A 14,127-nucleotide genomic window follows, 5' to 3' on the forward strand; every position below is an offset into this window, starting at 1 on the left:
ATGATCTATAATTGGCTCCACATTGCAGAAATACAACATTAAAATGCTCTTAAATGCTTTACTTTTTATATTTTGAGTATATTTAGCTGATAATACTTTTGTACTTTTACTTAATTAACATGTTAAATTCATGACTTTTGTATCTGAGTAAAGGATCCTTCGACCACCACTGCTCGTCATACTGTGTCGGGTAATTTCTGGAGAAATATTTACGACAGTACGCGAAGGCAGCACGTGTTCCATTCTCTGTGTAATTACCGCCCCCTACCGATGGAAGCTGTACATGTATTTTCATAGCAGGCTCAATGAAAGATACTTGAATTAAATTGTAAAAGCCACACTTTACATAATAAATGGTTGCACTCACACAATGTCCGCTGAACCACATTATTTTTTTCCGAATTATTAAGCTGCTACTTTACACTGAGTAGGAACAACAGACAACAGCGTCCCCTGGCTGCATGCTCGAGTCCTGCATCACGCTGGGAATAAAAGCTCCATCATCCTCCTGCGATACGAGCATCGCTTTGGTGGAGATAGGGCATCCTCCCAACCCTTCGACACCCATGAATACCGACTAGGGTCGCTCATTAACGGACAAACAGGGGAATATAAGGACAGTATTATGGCGAAACACCGTAAAGAAAGAGACAGCTGGGGTGAGTGTACGTATACAATATTTGATATTTCATGCTTTCTTTGACGCACATACATGTGTGTCTTATTCCTGTCGAGGCGAGGGTGTAAGCAATATGCAGCCAATTAGATTTGTATTTCGGACTCCATCATGAAGGGCTTGTTATTGTTCCGACAATATTGTGACCAGTGTGTGTTTATTTTGTTTCCGATAATATCTAATATTACTGCTGAGAAATATACATTTTGTCCTATTTGTGACTGCATCGATGTCGGACAATCAAGCATAAGCGAAGATACATTTTCACCATTAAATCCTGTAATAAAAAAAACGCGTTTTCACTAATCAGCATACAGGAAATATTCTGTCGGGGCGGCCCAGGCCCGGAAAAGACCTGGAAATAACGTTCTGATTGTATTGTGTTGATCACACTGAGCCTCTTGTGATGCTATGTGAGGCATCTGGCATCAAATGATGAAATATTGCATAGTGCATAGCTTTTCACCATTATCACCATCATCTTTATACTAATCACTGGTATCATTATTGTCATCCATGGTTATTCTGATAAGCAGCATCCTGATTGTCCCTGAGATCCCTCCATGGCTCATGTTAACTCTAAATACAGGCCTGCAAGGGGCGAGGAAAGGGACTGCATGACTGTTCTAGGGTTGAGGAAAAGGAGGAGGAAACGCCGCTGTTTGTCATTGGAGAGTTTATCTGGTTTGACCCACTTTAAGCAGACAGTGCTTCTGCCTTCGGTTTGTTTCAAGAGCAGTGGTAACAAGATATCGGGTTAACCAGGCACAGGCTCTGGCCGGGCCCAAGTGAGGCCTTTGCAGGAGATGTGAAGTCAAACTGACAGTCTTCCTCTGGTCTTTGCTGATTCTTCCTTAAATTATTCACCGTGCATTCTTGGCACCCTGCATTAATCTTTTAGCACGCTCCCAAATTTTGCCTGCTACTCCTTAATCTTTCACAGTGCCCTTGTAAGATTTATATAGGCATGTTTAATTTTCAATTACATCCTAGAAATGAACATCACAGCCACAAAGATTGCAATGGGTGACTTGTGTGTGGATTTTCTTTTCTTTTTTTACAGCAGTAATCCTTTTGTGCTTTGCAGAATGTACACGGTCAGACACAAGTTGATGTAGCATAAAGCATACATTACATGAATGGGATTTGGAAGCCCAAATGTGTGTACCAGGACGGTCGCGCACCTTACACACTACGTGAGGCAGCAGAGATTTGAAACACACTGAGTCACTGCCGGGAAAGCGCCAGAAACAGCTCACAATGCACATGATCTCATTGGACTCAAACAGATGGGATGGACAGCATGGCACGATTCATTATTAGTATTACCAAGCTTGCAGGCGATGCTATTGATCTGGTGCTAACAGGAAGGAATAATGGACTCAACTTTCCGGTTTCCTCGCCTTAATGGACCACTAATTTTCCTTCTCACCACTGTGAATACAGTGGTGAGAAGACTGATCACTCGCTGATATAATAACATTGATTTGACTCTACAGAGCTTATAATACGTCATTATGTGGGACACAATTGCAGCATTAGATGAAACCATATTCAAAGATGAAAATATGTTTAGTTCAGGTTCATGTTTCCCTCTTACAGGGTCATTATGCACTACTCCATTATTGGAATCCCCCCCTCTGTCTCATCCTCCAGGGTCCCTCAGTGACAAAAATGTCTACGACTGGAGCTCAGAGGAGGAGGAGCCGGATGGACGAGCCCGGCCCATACAGGTGCTGCTGGTCAAAGACGACCACACCTTCGAGCTGGACGAAGCGGCGCTGAGCCGCATCCTGCTGGCGGAGGAGGTCCGAGACCGAGAGGTGGTGGCCATCTCTGTGGCCGGAGCTTTCCGCAAGGGCAAGTCCTTCCTCATGGACTTCATGCTGCGTTACATGTACAAACACGTAAGTGTCAGGTGACGGAGCCGAGCCTTTGATTGTGGATTCTCAGTTGTGTTGTCTGCAGTTAAAAAAGTTCAACTTAAGAGGTTTGACATTGGCTTATTAGGCTTTGACCAACAGCAGAACCTGTAATTTTCTACTAAGGCTGCAAATGTCTGGTATTTAGCTGATATCATATTTTCATGGAAAATGTACCATTCATTCTTCTCTCAAAGCAATTCACTCTTGTCAGCTTGGAAAAGGTCTGTGATTTAGCAAATTTGGGGATATTTCCAAACGTACTATATTTTTTCCAGTGATTGAGGATGCAGTTCATAAATGCATGTACATATATTAAATGAACAATAAAAAAGCAGCAGGCACCATGTTGACCAACTACTTCAATAAAAACATTATTGAAACCATTTACCTCTCACTTCTGATCCCACTGTGCTCAGGCATCTGAAGACTGGCTCGGAGACGCAGACGAGCCTCTGACCGGCTTCTCCTGGAGGGGGGGCTCCGAGAGGGAGACCACCGGGATCCAGATCTGGAGTGAGGTCTTCCTGGTGGACAAGCCAGACGGAAGAAAGGTGAAGTCCTGTGCCTTCATACCAGTTTCAATTATTATAATACAACAACATATTATGAGACTTCATGTAATGTGACTCTATTTTATTCACCTTTTCACGTTTTTTTTACACAACCTTTTTAGAAAAGGCAACAGGTGTGCTCCTCACTTTTATAGTAACACACATTCCCACTGAAAGCTGCCCAGTAGAACCACACTTGAAAGAAGACATTTTTGCTTAAAAAGCTTCTTTGACACCAGCATCGGCCAAACGTCTCCCATCTTTGGTCTGCCCAGGCAGCAAAAGCCAGAGTGCTACTGGTTGTCAGCTTTAAATTGCTTCCTAATTTATTATCATTTTATTTAAATCAGAGGAGGTTTGGCCTTTATCAAGATATTTTCTCCATTTTAATTTCCATTCAAAACCAGACCGACCTCTGGCTCCTAACTCACTTCTACTTCCAGCGCTCCTCTAATCCCTCACACGCTCTATTACAACTTTCCTCTGCGCAGGCTATAGCGTACCACTCAGCTCATTGTCTTCGTCCGTTTCCTTTCACAGGTGGCTGTATTGTTGATGGACACACAGGGCACGTTCGACAGCCAGTCCACACTGAGGGATTCAGCCACCGTGTTTGCACTGAGCACCATGATCAGCTCCATGCAGGTATACGTTCACCCGTCTCACTTGAATGGATGAAGGCATGATTGTTTCGACAAACAATCATGTTTCCCAGACAGTGAATCTCAATGTCACCATGAGGCTGACATGTGTTGCTTTGAGTGAAACGTCCTAACAACTATTGAACGAATTTCCATGGAATTAGGGACCAGTGCTGCACAGTTAATCAAAATCTTCTCAAAATTGTGGTGTGGCCCACTGCAATTCTCAAATCACAGGAGGTACAATATTTGTTAAAGACCAAATGTGTCTCAAAATACAATTTTTTTTATTTAATATCGTCGCGCTGCAGAGATGTCCTGGCTCACACATCATAATTTAGATTTAAGAAAACATCTTTGTTTGGTACAGATCTCTGCAAGAATTACACTATAGTTCTTCTAATGTTTTGCAATACAAATTACAATTCCCTCTTATTTAACAAATCATATTGCAATAGCAGTCAAAATAATGTAAATTAGATATGTTTTGGTACACACACTTATTCCCCCTTTTAGGATGAATTGTTATAACTCTGTTGATCCCTTTATTTTTTCGTTCGCCTCATCTTCAAGTTAATAGTTTGATCAAATATCTGCAAATCTAACGATATTCCCATCAGCCTCGCAGCTGCACTGTGTTTAGTGGTAAATGTTCGCCACTAAGATGGTGAACATTGTACATGCTGCTGTACATGTCTTTGTGAGCATGTTGTACAGCCTCACGGTCTCTCAGTCTTGGTTGTTCTTTGACTGTTTCGTTCCTTTGGGAAATAAATTATACTATATGAATGATCTTTTTCAGGTTTACAACATCTCGCAGAATGTACAAGAGGACGACCTTCAGCACTTGCAGGTAACACTGTAAAGTATCTCATGAGAGCTGAAAGAGAGCGAGTCCAGATTTTAAACCTATAACCAGTCAGACATGACGCATATTAATATTTGTCTCGGTACCTCTTCTTTCTGCCGAAACATAAACCTGTGAAAGAAAAACCCTTGAACACAGGTTCTGAATGAATGTGCTCCCACATAATCTATTAAGCATCACAGTGCTCCAAATATTCCTGTTCATCTTTTATAAAAAAAAAAAAAGGCTACAATTCCCACCCTGACTCATTTTGTCTTATCTGCCTTTTTTCAGCTTTTCACTGAGTATGGCAGACTAGCTATGGAGGAGACGTTCCTCAAACCCTTCCAGGTAACGTCAACTTTACAGCAGCTCCTTCATGCTTAGGATGGGTCACATGCAGAGGTCAAATTTCATTCCTTCAATTTTTTCCTGAAATAATTTTTCACTCGCTGGATAGATTTGCTAACGGTAAGCTGTCTGCGTCCAAATGTCAGGAAATGACATTTACAAATTATTATTGGTGTTTGCTTGAAGCAACTTGAAGTATGAGATGGAGGTTTGTTATGTAAGGAAATGTAATGACTTAGATGACGACTGAAAAGGATTTGAAAGTGAACAACTGTCTGCTCCTCTAGTGATTTATTTTAATATAATGTACAGTGCAAGATGTAACTGAAAGAGTTACTTTTTTTTGTCATAGTCCATGATTTTCCTCGTCCGAGACTGGAGCTTTCCATACGAGTTTCCCTACGGACAAGAAGGAGGCATGAAGTTCCTTGAGAAGAGACTGAAGGTCAGTTGTGACTGATCTTGTGCAGTTTGAAACTCTCACTAAATCAAACTAGCACACGTCCAAAACCTGGTCGTGTTTTATTGCACAGATCTCCGAGAACCAGCACGAGGAGCTGCAGAACGTGCGTAAACACATCCACTCCTGCTTCACCAACATCTCCTGTTTCCTGATGCCTCACCCCGGCCTCAAAGTGGCCACCAACCCTCACTTTGATGGAAGAATTATAGGTACGCCTCCTCTGTCGTGTAACATGTGACTGATTCATTCAGTGTTTCAGAATCTTGGCTAAGTACTTGTCGAACGTTTCTGACCTTGAGCGATAACTGCAGTCTTGTTTATAATGGAGGCATTTAAATGTGCATGTGCTACTCACACGATAGCTAAACATAAACATCATTAAATGTTTCTAGTCTCAGTAGGAATAGCAATCACCTCTGATCCTCTGACTTTTCCTGATCCTCTGACTTTTCCTCCAGCACCAGCATGAGGTTGACAAAATGTAGGTTTTGTTTTGTGAAATGTCTCAAGGAAATGTCTTGGAAAGATTGCAGAGATAGTTGGCACATACATTAATGTTCCTCTTCAAATCAAATGTAATAACTTGAATTTGGCATGGCTCTGAGACAGAACCTGAGGCATTTTTACAAAGAGGTAGTCAAGGTGAAACAGGTGCAGAGTATGTATGTATTGTGCAGGAGCAGGCGGTGCAATGCAGTTTTTTAGAAACCGTTCTCGGGGAGAAAAAAGCTGTTTGCTGCTCTGAATTGTTGACTCTTTCCTACGTATTTACCTAGACTACCACACTGGCCGCCAGAAAGTGAATATAACACACATACACTGTGAACTCTCTCTCCTTCCCCGTCTAGAGATTGACGGCGAGTTCATAAACAACCTGAAGGTTCTGGTCCCGTGGCTTCTCAGTCCTCGTAACATCGACGTGAAGGAGATCAACGGCAGCAAAATCACCTGCAGAGGTCTGGTGGAGTACTTCAAGGTGTGACACACACAAACCAACCAAACATTCACTTTCTTTTGAATATTGTTTTCACCATTATAATTAAAACTCTACTTTCAAACAGTTTGCTTCAATCACAAAATTGGTGCTATCCCTGTTCACTGGACATAACGTCATATTTACTTTTATTTCATATGTCAGTAACTAATAAATTGAGCATGTTTGTAAATCCAACATATTTATTTTACTTAATTACACCAGTTCTGTTACTTTTAATGTTTTTTTGTCATTTATTTCAGGCATACATCAAAATTTACCAAGGTGAGGAGCTTCCGCATCCAAAGTCCATGCTGCAGGTACATTTCCTACATCGTCTCAAAGGGCCAGTGTGTAGTATGTCGGCTCTTTTAACGAAACTATGTAACATTAGTGTATAATCACTCGAAACAATGAATAGTTTTGTTCTCGTTAGCTTAGAATGAGCCCTTCACATCCACATAGGGAGCGGGTCCTCTTCACGAAGTGCGCCACGCTTCTACGGTAGTCCAGAACGGACAAATCGAACACTGGCACTGGAGAGCTTATCACGTTTTTACGATATCTGAACCGTAGTTCTTCTTCAAACTGCGTTAACGTGAGCAGCATAGTGCAAAACCGTGGTACATCCACCGCATGACTTGCATTGCCACCAAATCCTACACACTGTCCCTTTTAATATTTTACTTTTGTCTCAATACACTTTAAAGTTGCTGTTAATCTTGGTGTATATAGTATTGAGTACCTATTATTGTATTGCCATGCTTCATTTATATATATGTATGATGTATTTAGTATTATGTTTTAGTTTTTTTGACATGTTTCCCTGCGTGGGATCAATAAAGTTCATCTCGTCTTAGTTGATCTTAAAATAAATGATCACTATATTCTCATCTGCTTCCTCTCAGGCCACAGCCGAGGCGAATAATTTGGCCGCAGTAGCAGCCGCAAGGGATCTGTACAACAAGAAAATGGAAGAGGTGGGTGAAAACAGGGTTTCCCAGTGGATCCCAGTCTAAAGTAGGGGTGTCAAACATACGACCCCGGGCCGGATCCGGACCGCCAGATAACTGTTAAAATTACAGAAAGAAAAAAAAGTGACATTCTTTTGCCAACATTAGCCTAATGAGGAATACTTGTGACAGATAGGATTTCCGATCTTTCAGTCGATTTGGATAAACAAAAGAAGCATAAAGTAAAGTCAAGATGAGAGCACTGATATTAAAGATGCTGCCCAACTGGCCATATTCATTCATGGTGTTGATGAGACTTTGGCGTCACCGAGGAGTTCCTTGAGTTGATACCCATGACAGACACCACTACAGCGAATTACATCTTTAGCGCTCTCATTGAAGCGCTGGACCGGGTCGGCGTGGACTGGACCCATGTTGTCAGTGGGCTACAGACGGTGCACCATCAATGATCGGGAGAAAAACAGGCTTTGTGACGAAATTCAGGGAGAAAGTACAAGCTGCAAATGGAGGATAAAGTTTTTGGACATTCACTGTATTTTTCACCGCGAGGCATTGTGTTGCAAGTCGTTGAAAAAGGATCACGCCATGAAAGTGGCGTCACAAACACGTCACAAACGCACCACAAAGCGAGGGAATTTGCATAGGAGAGCCCAAGCAGATAAACAGTGGGCTGATGTCTGAATTTTTGGTCTTTATGTTTCTAGTTTAATGTAGAAAGAACTTAAAATAGGGTTTATCATCCAAAAACCTTCACCAATGATTTAAACATAGAGAAATATTGTCGTTATGTATGCGTTAATATGCTATGATTTTACTGGTCCACTTGAGATCAAAATGTGCAGGATGTGGCCCCCTAACTAAAATGAGTTTGACACCCCTGGTCTAAAGCATCATCATTGAACATCTCCTCTCTGTTCTCCAGGTCTGTGGGGGGGACCGGCCCTTTCTGGCTCCCAGTGAGCTGCAGGCTCGACACGGCGCCATCAGGGAGGAGGCCCTGCAGGTGTTTCGGGGCGTGAAGAAGATGGGGGGCGAGGAGTTCAGTCGCCGCTACCTGCAGCAGCTGGAGGGAGAAGTCGACGAGGTGTTTGTCCAATACATCAAGCACAATGACTCCAAGAACATTTTCCACGCGGCCCGGACGCCGGCCACCCTGTTCGTGGTCATCTTTGTCATGTACGTGGCCGCGGGCATCACAGGCTTTGTGGGCGTGGACGTCATTGCCAGCCTGTGTAACATGATCCTGGGTCTGGCACTGATCACTCTCTGCACCTGGGCCTACATCCGCTACTCCGGGGAGTACCGAGAACTCGGCGCCGTCATCGACCAGGTGGCCGGTGCATTGTGGGACCAGGTAATGTAACCTTTAATTAAGTTAATAATGAATCTGGCCGTCTATCTTAATCAATATCGGAATCAATCGTCACCAAGTTCAAGTTCACTTTATTAATAATGCAAAATCACCAGCAAGAGTCTTTGCACACAATACAGTATTCCTTAGATACAAAAACATGAACATTGAATAAGAGACACTGGTTACCTGTCTAACATTAAAAATAAGTTTACAGAAATACAGTACCGGTATGTTTCCACATCAAAATGTCAGATTTACAAAGCAATAAAGACGGTATATATGATGTAATATCAGGTGCTGTATAAACTATGGTTAAGGGTTTTATTAGTTCCAATTGAGATCTTTAAAAACATTTTTTCTGGGTGCAAAAAAAAACCCTGTTGATCTTAATTGGTCAAACATCTGGTCAGGAGTCCAACTGCATTTTGAACCAAATAAAAAGTAATGCGAAGTTTCAAGTTGTCATAAAAGGAAACAATTATCTGTTCTGGATACACGGCTGTAACTAATACTTATTTCACTTATTGATGAATCTGTCTAAAAGAAATCTTGCCTGTTTATCATTGATGGAAGCAATCCAATTTACTCATAATGGATAAAGAGGAATCAAACACTGTTAACAAACCATTGCAGAAGTTATTCTGAAAACAATCTTAAAGATTATATTTTTTTAATTAGATTAATTTTCCGTAACTTGACTCACCAATTAATGAACTAGAAATATAAACCAGACGACCCTAAGTGCAGCAGAAACATACTGAACATATTCATCAGTAAATTAGGTGATACAGTATCTTCAGACCACCAGAGGGCAACAATCCTCAACCTTTTGGACACCAAGCCCCCCATCTGCAGGGCACTGCTTTTTCTTCCCAAATCCAAGTAGTCGTATGAACCCCAAATGAGTTATAATACTTGTGTTATTTTATATAATTTTTTTTACTAATAATTACTTATTTTATGGCAAAACATTGGTCGATTTGGGCATGCTGGGTACCGAAATGATCATCGGCTTCCGCACTTGCTGTATGACGCGGTTTTAGAAATGTGGGCGGATCAGGAAGGCTTCATGACACATGAAATGTGCTCCGGAAAGAGAAAAAAAAAGAGAAAGACAGGTACTAATAGGGGGTTTATCGGGATTATTGTTCATAAGGACTCCCACAAGCCTGTATGGTTACGAGGATGTGTCTGTTAGTGAAATCCGACATTATTAAGGGTTACTCATTAACGTTTTAGTGAAACGTTATGATCGCCGCGGCAAATTTCCGGAGTTTGCGTAAGTACTTAACCTTGACGGTTACTTTAATTTTGTTTTTAAACCATAGGTCTCTTCTCACAAGGGTTACGTCATTTAGAAATGTTAATAAAGTTAAACAACCATCTGGTTGCGGAGATAATTAAGGAAACGTTTAAAAATCAAATCTCTTTATTTTGTGTGAGAATAGGCGTGGGGGGCTTGGTGCGCTTGGTTTCCAAAAGGATTTATCAATGGCAGAGACAATAAGGCCGGATCCCTTCACAGCAATAATAAACGTTATTGAACACGCTTTTATGTGACATATGCATGTCTATGCTCACTTTACTTTCTTTTTCTTTGCCATGCCTCTGCAGGGGAGCACAAATGAGGTAAGTGGAGCAATCAAAGTGGGAATATTTACAAAAACTAGCAAGAGCATGTTTTGGGAGAGCATTGTCAATCATTTAGATCAGGGGTGGGCAATTAATTTCCCCAAGGGGCCACATGAGAAATTTGGACCGTTGTGGAGGGCCGAACCAATTCTGAACTTAATTCAATTAACTCAATATTAATGTTATTACTTAAAAAACTGTAAATTATATTGTTTGAGCTGCTACTGGTAAGAATGCATGTTACAATAAGGCTATGAAAATAAGTAAAAAAAATAAATATATATCTATGTTATAGACCAGCAATTTATTAACTTAAAACAAAAGCAATAATAAATGCTTTTGATGTTTTCCAGTTCAGTTGTTCTTACTCAGGGAGAAAAGTCCAGTCTGTGTTGACTTGAACAAAAGCATGAAGTCTGGTTGAATGAGGTGGAGATGAAGGGCAGCTGACAGGTATCAGAGAGAGGATCTGATCTGTTTAACTTCATCACTAGAATGTATGTTCTCATGTGTAGGTAGATCCAAAGAGAACCAACATCTTCTGAGCAGGCCTCCTCATGTGAGGAAAGTTCTCCTCTTTGAGAGAAGAATAAAAATCCAGAAGTGATACTGACTTAAAGTGCTCTGCTATAGTGTATCAGACCGCAGGTCAGATTCCGCGGAGGCTTTGCGTGATTCATTTTCAATCTGGAGGCGGAGACTGCAGCGCGAGGCTCCTTGAGAGGCGGGGGTCACACGGCAGCACCCGCTGCTCGCTGAGGACAGAAACTGCAGAACAATACGCTTTCCCTTCAGTCTCCAAGTCGGCAACACTGCGTAAGCGCGCGCATGCGCGCACACATAAATAAATCGCCTTCAAAGTAAAAGTAGTGCCGTTTGTATTGCACTCATGGCGTGCACCTTATTTATTTTTTTTGTCATTTTTGATTGACCTCACGCGGGCCAGACTGGGAGAGCCCGCGGGCCAGATGTGGCCGTAAGATGCCCAGGTCTGATTTAGATGCTCACAGTAACATATGTAAATAAATATGATGGTAAAGATTTGCAGCAGCAAAACACATTTTAGACAATTAAAGAAGTGCAAGTTTCAGTGTTTGCTATGTTTACATTACATTGACGCTACACATCCCTTTCTGAACATAAGCCTTTATCTACGCTCTCTTCAAGGCCACGAGGCTCCTTTGGAAAAAAAACTGTATTTCACATCGCAGAATGAATTGCTGGTCCTCTGCTGCCTCGATCAGTTAGTTAGTTAGTGTTTTTGTGTGACTTTGGTGTTTCAAAGGGTTTAGTTCGGATTCCCCAAGTTCACACAGAGACACAAACAAACGAACCCATCGAGGCAGAAACTCCTGTGTTCTGCGAAGTAAAATTACTGTTTTTGTCAAAGGAGTGGCTTGTGGCTTTGAAGAGAGCATAGATGGATATAATAGCTTCAGCTCCCCGTCGGTGAGCGCTGTCTGACGGCAAGGTAAAAATGTGAAAATACACTAAAAACACCTTCTTTTTTTTTTAAAGGAGGCTAAAATAGCCTACGTTTTTCCACAGCTTTGCATCCATGCTGCCACCTCTGCCTACTTCTCCAAACTCTGGATAATACACTGATTATGTACCTCAAGCTCAACTTGGGGCTGTTAAATCCTCCGCCTGTAATATTCTTGTCTCTTTCCCCCTACAGGCTCTCTACAAGCTGTACAACGTAGCGGCCAATCACAGGCACCTGTACCACCACGCCTTCCCCGGCGGGCCTCGGGTGGAGGAGGTGCCGGAGGAGCAGGACATGAAGAGAGACTGATTAGATAAGACAGGAGTACGGCAGGGACTTCATGGTGATGGAGGAGTGACATCCTCACCCATCAGGCACTCTTTTATTCTGTTATTGGCTGGTGCTGCCCACCAATACATCCACTACTTTTAAACCGAATAGGGGACTCTATAATGTTCATCTATAGGCAGTCAAAGCATCTTCTCAGTGGGTGCCTGTCTGCAAGCGATGGATAACATGTTTCATTGTCTCACTTTCTGTCCGTGATCAAATATCACCTGTACAGATACTGCAGGCTCGGCATATCCAACCTCAGTTCAGGTTTTTTTATTTAATTTTTTTTATTCTCTCCATCCTTTGTCACCGACATTAATTCTCAAAGTATAGCCAAATCTGTGAAATCCCCATTTGTGACGATTGTTCCGTTCTTGGACGTTTAGTGCTGTTTATAAAAAATAATATCTATGATCTGCGATGTTTGAAAGCCAAAATATGTACTGTATGTTAAATAATGAAGCGTTACAAGCGTCATCCGCATGGTAAGTGGTTAATGTCTGTCAACTTGAAGCTCTTAGACCAGGTATACTTTGTAAAAAAAAAAAAAAAAAAAAAAAAAAAAAAAGATTTAAGTTTGAATAGTTGTGACAAAGCGGTATTGTGCCATAATAACATGTAAAAATGATTTCACATCTACTGCAGCCTGGCTACATGCAGACACGCAACGGCACATCTATTAGTTGTATAGTTTGTTTTGGAGGTAGATTTCTGCATCAGGGACTTCGTACTGGTATTTATTTTTAAAAAAACGCACCGAGTGGAAGGACAGTTCAAAGTTTACACAACAGCTGACATTTATCTCTCACTTTGTAGTCTGCTTGCAGTGTTGTAATTCCGCTGTGATCCTCTCTATATGTGCGTTTGGTCTTTGAGGGCGAGGGGAAAGAGCGTGTTTGGTTCCCATTGTGATGTAGAGGTGGTGGGCGATAAAGCATTGTTGTGTTTCTCACTGAATGTTCGAGCAAATCCGAGGAATGTAGCTACTCTGTGGCCACTGAGGAATCAAACATGTTGTTATTAGGCGGGGCGACAGGCCTGCTTTGGAAAGAAAAAAAAAGGATTCCTCATTCCACATCTCTTTCATCATCTTCACACACTTAAGTTGCTTCATCTGTGAAGAGCTGTTGCACAGCGAAAGAAGCAAGGCCCTGAGTGGTTTTGTTTTTGTTTCCAAAAAACAGCTTGCATTTGTAAACAAAAGGCTTGTAATGGTGTTTGAAATGTTGGGCCTTGTAGACGGTTACTTTTGTACAACCGTGGTTATTGTTTTTAGCTCACTGAATAACCCAGGATCACGGAGCTTGCTGTAAAACGTCTGCATCACATCCAGCTGCAGCACTGAAATGTTTTTTTCCCCATCTTTTCTGGTCAGCAACCGTACAGGAACACTGTCATGCATATTTAGCAAGTTTATACTGAGGTTTGACCTCAAGGGTTGGCAATTTAAAGGCACTGCAGCCGAGTGGCTTCTCGAGTCTTCCACAATGTATAATCAACATCAGTGAGGCCTTCACGCAAAGACCCACCGAAGGCCAGTTTAAGATTCGTGAGGTTATGAAATCCCATTTCTTCAGAAAAGTAGCATCATTGTGTTGCGTTTACGCTCTAAATAGTAAAATTGAAGATTTTATCAGTTTCAAAAAAAGAAATGTGATCACAACATGTTATTTTTGGGTTTAACTATTCGTTCCCGAAGCCGCCCCCATGGACATTTAGATCACCTCCGGATACCGTGGGATCCTCAGTGTACTGAAAGGTCAAGATGAATCAACCTCTTCAAAGTCAACACTGCTAAGTTTCCACACACGCATTGCAAAATTGCAGTTACATGGAAATGACTAATAAAGTTGGACCAAATTAATGAAATGTAGACGACTTATTTCTTTTTGGTTTGCTTTTTCCAAAGAGTATTTTTCAG

General features: G+C 41.6%; 1 protein-coding gene across 1 annotated transcript; it reads left to right on the forward strand.

Annotated features, from left to right (window-relative positions):
• Positions 1-625: 625 nt before the first annotated feature.
• Positions 626-12,182, forward strand: atl1 (atlastin GTPase 1; the record flags this gene model as incomplete). Its single annotated transcript, XM_079220725.1, has 14 exons — positions 626-665; positions 2,333-2,583; positions 3,018-3,152; positions 3,693-3,797; positions 4,596-4,646; positions 4,935-4,991; positions 5,344-5,436; positions 5,525-5,663; positions 6,303-6,430; positions 6,691-6,747; positions 7,336-7,407; positions 8,324-8,755; positions 10,370-10,384; positions 12,066-12,182. 14 exons carry the CDS (start codon positions 626-628, stop codon positions 12,180-12,182), a joined length of 1,692 nt encoding a protein of 563 aa, XP_079076851.1.
• Positions 12,183-14,127: the final 1,945 nt, after the last annotated feature.

The sequence above is a fragment of the Taurulus bubalis genome, assembly GCF_910589615.1.
Source record: "Taurulus bubalis genome assembly, chromosome: 1".
Lineage (NCBI taxonomy): Eukaryota > Metazoa > Chordata > Actinopteri > Perciformes > Cottidae > Taurulus > Taurulus bubalis.